General features: G+C 50.5%; 1 protein-coding gene across 1 annotated transcript; it reads right to left on the bottom strand.

Annotated features, from left to right (window-relative positions):
- Nucleotides 1–825: 825 nt before the first annotated feature.
- Nucleotides 826–4,385, bottom strand: LOC125148021 (neuropeptide Y receptor type 4-2). Its single transcript, XM_047825647.1, has one exon. It carries the CDS (start codon nt 4,383–4,385, stop codon nt 3,258–3,260), a length of 1,128 nt encoding a protein of 375 aa, XP_047681603.1. The 3' UTR covers nt 826–3,257.
- Nucleotides 4,386–7,354: the final 2,969 nt, after the last annotated feature.

Below are 7,354 nucleotides of genomic sequence, written 5' to 3'. Positions count from 1 at the left end.
ATGAGCACTGGATGTTGTATGTAAGCCAGTTTGACAATAAATTATATTAAAAAAAACTTCTTACAATGTTAAGCAAAAAAGATTGTAAAAAATATCTTTATAGATAAATATGCATATACTTACAGTATGATCTCTACCATGTTTTTCAAAAAAACCTAACACTCTATATAAAAACTAAAGAAATGATTCCCCAAAATGAAAACATTGAGTATTTTGGGTGGTGGCATGTGATCTCCTTTTCATTTTGTTGCATATTTTGCATATTTTTGAGAATTTATATAATTCACTTTTTATAATGGGAAAAAACAAGCCAATGTCATTTCTGGAAAAAGGAAATGTTAGAGTGAGGGAGGATCTACATTCCCACCACCAGGGTTCAGTAATCCTTTGTGCCCTCTAAGGGTCCCCTGGTGGTATTCATGAGTATGAGTCTCCAATTCCAGCCCTGATGCTCCTCTGAAGAAGGGTCCCCCCACTACAATCAGGGACATGCCGATTAGCAGGGACAGAGAAAGGCCCTTCCAGGAGCTAAAGAGAGATATAGCTCGGAGGTACCAGCTTTCACTGGCACATTTTCTAAATCCTTAATCAGCTGTCAAAAATGATATATAGCAACATAAAGAATGGTTGACAATATAGCTTGAAGGGAAACAGAGCAGAATACAGAGGGGCACATTCACTGAGAATTTAACTACACAAACTGTTCATTTTGCAAATATTTATTTAAGGAATGAGCAAGTCTCACAAGAAATATGTCCACATGCAGTCAGAGAAGAGACAAACAACCACAGTGGAATAACCCACCTTTTCAGCCATACCATCTTAAAGCCTTATTTCCAGAACAAGGATTCCTAGAACTCTAGTCGAGATCCCAGAGTGGGTGCCCACAGGTGCTCAGCGAGCAGCTCCAGGCTCCAGGCACTCTGTTTCCTAGAGCAGAGCTTCTCCAACTTGAACATGTACACCATTAACTTAAAGGTTCTGATCAAATGCAGATTCTGATTCAATAGCTCTCAGGTGGGAATAGGGATTCCACATATCTAATGAGTTCTAAATGCTGCTAAGGCTGCTGGTCTTCTGAGCATACTTTGAGCAGCAAGGTCCCAGGGTACACTGGGGAACCAGACAACTCCAAGGGTCATTAGGAACTGGGAGCAGGAGACAGCCATCCAGGTAAGTTGTGTCAACCCAAGCAAGGTGAAGACAGCATAGAAGATGCTCAACAAAGCTTTCACCCACTACCCCAATTCCTAATGCCAAGCACCTCTGCCAGATGCCCAACCCAGTTCCCCTGTCCTCAGTCATGTGGGCACCCTAAAGCATCCTTGTCCCCAAGCATCTTGGCACCACTGATACGAGTGATGAGGTGTAAACCCCAGGCAATTGCATGGGCTCTGGAGGTGTCTGAGGCCCCCACATTCTTTGGGAAGCTTGCTCAATGACATCTTGCTGGGATGGGCCCCAAGGTCTGGGCTTTGCTGGCAGGTGGTTACCGGGAGCAGCCAGCAGCAGATGGCACCAGAGGACAAGCACAAGCTGCACCCAATACAGTGGCTCAAAATCTATTCCAAAAGCCAGGGTAAAAGTCAATAAAGAAACAGAATGAGAGATATGACCAAAACCTGGGAAGAAATAAACAGCTCCAGGAAGGGGGCTGGTGGCTCACAGATTACTTGTGTTGGGTGTCGGCTGCACAAGTTCTCGGTCAGGGGCCAGGTCAGAGAGACAGTCAGACGTGATTGTTCAATCTTCTGTTGCCTGGCCCTCTGCCACATATCCTGTGAACAGCGGTCCTAGCAGCCTCCCAGTGAGATACTTGAGGGCTCTGGGCACCTGAATACCCTGCCCCTGGAGGCCATGGTGGGTCTAGCCACTGCCCACTCTGCCAGAGGGTAGGTGAAACTGAGCAGGCAGAGCCAGACCTGGGTCTCCCATTGAAAGTGGCCCAGAGGCAAGCTTGACCTGTCTGGTCCACACAGAGATAAAGCCTTGGATCTGGCTCAGCAGCCAGAAGACTGGGGCAAGACCTCCATGGGTGAGATATTCACATCCATTGTAGCCATTTCTCCATTTTCCCTGGTGGGCTGGAGGAAGGAGGACTCCTACTCCTTTCAGCCAGTGTCCTGTTAAGCCAAATTCACGAACCCCCTGCCCCTGCCCCTACTGAAGGCCTGGGGAGGCTTTAGAACAACAATGCACATCACCTAGAGCAAGTCAGCTTAGTGGTCAGAGTGTGGAACAGAGGCCGGAGTCACAACCTTGAGTGCTGTCAGCCTTGGCAGTGGGTCAACATGGGGTAAGGTCACAGAGTCCCTGGCCTGCTGCCTTGTCTGGCAAGAGAGGTCCTAAAGGCCAGGAAAGGCAGGTAAGAGCATGGCTGCAGCAACCTGGCTCTTCCCATGCTGGACCGTGGCACAGGGCGCCCGTGCTCAGCTGGGCCCTCAGCAGGGGCATGTTTACACCATCAGCCTACCATGGCAAACCTTGCTGGAGCCCTCTCCCTGCACCAGGTCCTGTCCTAGGCATAGAGGACAAGCTCTATGGTGATGCAGATGTCCCCCTCAAGGTGTTTATCAAGGGGAGATACTTGCAGCCTCATTTCCACATGAGGTGCAGAGGCAGTGAAAGAGGAATATGGAGCAGGATATGAATCATGGGATTCCTGCTGCTCAGGACTGACTTTCCTCCTGCATTGGAGCATGAGGACCCAAGGTAAGCATGATCCATTCTCTGCACCTGGATGTGCTAACTTGCCTTCATAGACTTCTTTACCACTTACAAAGCCTGTCCACCAACATCACCTCTCCAAGAGGTGAGGGCCTGACCAAGGTCCAGAGCTTTGACCCCCGTGCTCCCTCCCTGACTCCACAGTGACCTCACAGTCTCACTGGAGGAGGTGAAACCCTTGGGCTCCCAGGCTGAGCATCTGTTTCTGAATTGCCAGAATGAACTCTGCCTGCAACGAGCAGACCATCTCTGGCTCTGGCACCTGCTCAGGCTACAAGACATACTGTGACCCGCAGAATCCATGCTCAGAATTCTCCCAGGAACAAATGGCTGAACCAACTGAATGTCAGTCTTCACAATGCAAATGGTTGCAAAAATGGGTTCTTTCCAGCCTCTCTGGACTCCAGAAAGCCCGTAAGGATGGTGTCCACCAGAATGCCAATAATGATGCCAGTAATGATGCAGTTGGCCCACTTGGCTAAGTAAAGGAACTTGACAATGACCATGGCAGGGAGAAGGCCTACACCTGGCTAAATGGGGTTGGACCTGCCACTGAGCCTCAGAGACCCTTTGGAGACTTCCGTGTGCACTGTGGATAGGGGCAGATGCTCATACTCTTCCACGGGGGCACTCTGCTGACATGTCAGCACCAAGGCCTTGATCTCCTTCTTGAAGTTGGTGTTGAGAAAGCCATAAATGAAAGGGTTGACACAGGTAGAGGCCATGGCAAGCAGATGGCACACCAAGAAGATAAAGTTGCCATAACAGATGGGGATGGCCTCATGGTACCAGTCCTCCAGACTGTTGAACACATGCAGCGGCAGCCAGAGCATGGCGAAGGCAACCACCATCGCCAAGAGGATGCCATTGATCCTCTTCATCTGCCAAGCCCGCGAGCTGTAGGTGCCCTTGCGGAACACCCGCTTCCTCTTCCGCAGGTGCCGGTAGATGCGGACGTAGCAGACCAGGATGAAGGCCAGGGGCATGCAGTACTGGAAGAGCAGCAGGGAGGTGGTGTAGATGATGCGGTGGTGGTACAGCGGCCAGGACTCTGTACAGACCACCTTATCTAACAGAAACTCCACAGCCTTGGAGTGGTTCTTGTGAAAGACATTCTCTAGGACACTGTTGACCAGGAAGGGCAGGGAGAGGAGGCAGGCGATGAGCCAGATGACCACAATCCCCAGATAGGCCTGGGAGATGCTGGGCTTCCAGCCTGTTGGGTTGATGATGAGCTGATGCCTCTCCAGGGCCACAAGGACAAGCGAAAGGATGGAGACTGTCACCGACATACACTGGATGAATGCTGACATCTTGCAAAGGGCCTCCCCAAAGACCCAGTAGTCCATAATAGTGTATATGGCTGTGAGTGGTTGGCAGATGAGGCACATGAGAAAGTCAGAGAAAGCCAGGTTGGCAATGAGCAGGTTGGTCACATTGGTCTTCTCTTTCTGCCTGATGGTCACACATATCAAGCAGAGGTTTCCCAGGACCCCCACAATAGTCTCGATGCTGTAAGAGACAACAATAAAGACCATCGGGTCCAGAGAATCCTGGCAGTGGTCAGAGAAGTTGTATGGAATGCTCCTTGACCTGCTCCTGTTTTGACCCTGTGGGGATCCTGGGAGCAGCAAGGCCAGGAAATGAGAGATGTTCATGGTGCAGGTGAAAAGATTACAGAAGATTCAGTGACAGTGCCTACAAAGCAAACAGACAAATAGTACTCAGTGATCATGCCTCCTGTGTGGACCCCAGGGAGAAGTGGGGGTCAGGTAGAGAGGGTCATGGCTTCTTCCATCCCAAGGCTGCTGGGACCTCGAGGACCTGAGACTCAGAGATGTAAGCAACTTGCCCACAGTCACACAGCTAATCAGTAACAGGGCTCAGATACGAACCCGGGTCTGATGCCAGAAGTTGTTATACAAATTCCTTCTGACCTCAGGCTTCCAAGTCTGCTTTAATGGTAGAGAAACTAGATTTTCATAAGCAGAGTTCAAAGACAGAACTGCTTAAGGAGTATGGGTAGAAATCCTCTTGTCACATCTTATCCAAATAGAAACGCAGTAAATGCCACTTGGCACTCAGGTCCTTCTACAGCACCCCACGCCCTTGAGAATAGAACTAAACCTCAGGGCTTGAAACACAGTACACCCTCCAGGTCTCAGCCCCTACCTGCCCTGTCAGCCCTGTTTCTCAGGTGACACATGACAGAGTTGATGACTGCTAGGTACAAAAATACTGGGTCATCGGCCCACTGGCTCTCCCCCTACGCCCATCATGCTACACATGGGTAGGGCCAAGGTTATGGTTGCCTACTGACCTGCCTATGCTTAAGTCACCCAAAACAGTTTGCAGTTTCCAAACTCAGCAGTCTGGTCCACATCTCTGTGGCCTGGCACAGCCCATCTCCTTTCCCCTGGTGTCTCCTCAACACAAGGGACCCTCTGCCAAGACCACATTGGGATTTCGACTCCAGAATCTCCAGGTGGTAATGCCAGTGACAGATATGCTGACAGAGAAAGCCACCAGATCATTCCACACACCACCGTGATACACCTTCTCCATGGGATCTCTGGCTGTCACTAAACTCTCAGGCAGTCCCCAGCCCTCAGAAAGCATCAGACCCATTCCAGGGGCATGTCAAAAGTGCAGACTCCAGAGCCCTTCACCAGGACAGGCAGTTAAGTGAGTCTAAGATAGTGCCCAGGGGTCCATATATTTCAACATACGGCCCATGTGATTCTTGTGCATTTCGTCCTTGAGTCCCATTCTGATAAATACTATTCAGAGAGGAAGACCCTATTTCAGATATTCTTTAAGTCCTACATAACGGTCATGTCCATTTGTGAACACATACATGTTCTTCATCATCAAGTGCTAATTTAAAGGCAGTTTTTATAGAGTATGGCCAAAATTAACCAGAGAGCAGTAAACTCTATTTGTCAGCTCTCACGAACATCACTCACCATGCATTTAATTTGGCTTATAAAGATGAGGTACATTTGGCCATTTATAAGACCAAGTCGTGAATTCAACTAACAGTTTACAGTCTGGTTATTTTGACTACTGAATCTCAGAGGCAGGAGTATTATTCTGACACCACAGTCTTCTGGCAGAACAGAACCTGACAAAATGAAACCTAGCAAGGCCAAATGCAAGGCCCAGTATTCAACTCCAAAAGCAGCCAAAGCTGCATAGAAATGTGGTGGATACACTGTGCTCAGAAGCAGCAAATGTGACGCAAACCCGAGGCTCTGGATAACCACCAGCCAGGGATGAGTCAACGGTGGGAGGCAATACCAGCGGCTCCAAACTGGCCAAAAGCAGCACGATCACAGCAGAGTTCATGGAAACTCCAGAAAACTGTCACTCAACTCATTCACTCAATAAACATGTGCCAAGCCCCATGCTAGAAACAAAGGCCAAGATGACATACAGCCACAGGAACTGACCACCAGGAATACAGGTGAACCTCAAGGCCATATTGCCATGGCCCAAACCAGTAGGAATGGGATGCCTGTGAGTGGGGAGATCAGAGAAGAAGCAGGAAGATGAGAGAGAAAGTTACATTGATCCACGGCCTCAAAGTTGAAGAAGAGTCAACCACCCAATGGGCAAGATAGAGGAGGGAATTCAAGGTGCAGGGAACAGCATGGGCAAAGATGGGGGGGTGGGGCACGGGCAGGAAAGAGCAGAGCCTCCTCAGAGAACAGCGAGCAGTTCAGAACAACTGGATCCCCGAGTTGGTGGAAGGCAATGGTAAGCAATGAGGCCGGAGAGGTGGGGCAGAGCAGGAATGCTGGGAGAGGCATGCAATCTGGCCAGCAAGGCCGAATCCGTTCCAGAAAGATCACTTGGATGTAGAGAATAGACTGAGTATGAGGGCCAGGGCAGGAGGAAAGGGAGGGCCGAAGAAGATGGCACTGGGGGTCTGCCAAGCTTGCAGACCCCTTCTTAGAGAACCAGTGAAGAGCTAACACAAGGGATGGTCACAGTGGTCCAGGACACCCCATACCAGCCCCTGCTGACTAGACCACATGGATGTCTGAACCCAAACCAGCCCTTTCCCAGCAGCTTGTGGGACCGGCGAAGGAGGAAAGTGCTGGCACTAGGAGAAGAGCAAGGCAAGAAAGTGTCATGGGGAGCCAGGGGGCCGGGAGACCCAGAAAGGAGCAAAATTGCCAGCAGGCCCTTGCATGTTTCTGCAGAGGCTGGGAGGGGCCCGCCGGGAGGACTCCATGAACCTCCACCCCAGAAGGGCCCCCTGCATGCAAGGACTGAGGATTTCCAGAAGCCACTCCAGGGGCAAGGTAGCAGTAATTCAAATCCAACAGCCGGGTCAGCAGGAAGGCCAGATTCCTTCTATAGAACCTGCTGAGAGGTGGGGACCCCCCGGAACAGAGGATCCCTCGGGACAGGTGCTCCTGAGCAGAATCAAGGAAGGAGACTGGACTTGGATGCCACCAGGGCCTGGTGCAAAGGGGTCAAGATCCAGCCACAGCTCCACCAACTGGGACTTCAGGGTTCAGGGTTAAGAATGGTCAGAGTGAAACCATTGGTTGCGGGCAGTGGGTCACCTGGCTGCTGGGAGCGGGATTCACCCAAAAGCAGGCCGTAGGCCTGTCTC

The sequence above is a fragment of the Prionailurus viverrinus genome, chromosome D2 (assembly GCF_022837055.1).
Source record: "Prionailurus viverrinus isolate Anna chromosome D2, UM_Priviv_1.0, whole genome shotgun sequence".
Classification (NCBI taxonomy): Eukaryota; Metazoa; Chordata; class Mammalia; order Carnivora; family Felidae; genus Prionailurus; species Prionailurus viverrinus.
Note: the sequence above shows the minus strand (reverse complement) of the source record. Positions and strands in the feature narration are given on the sequence as shown.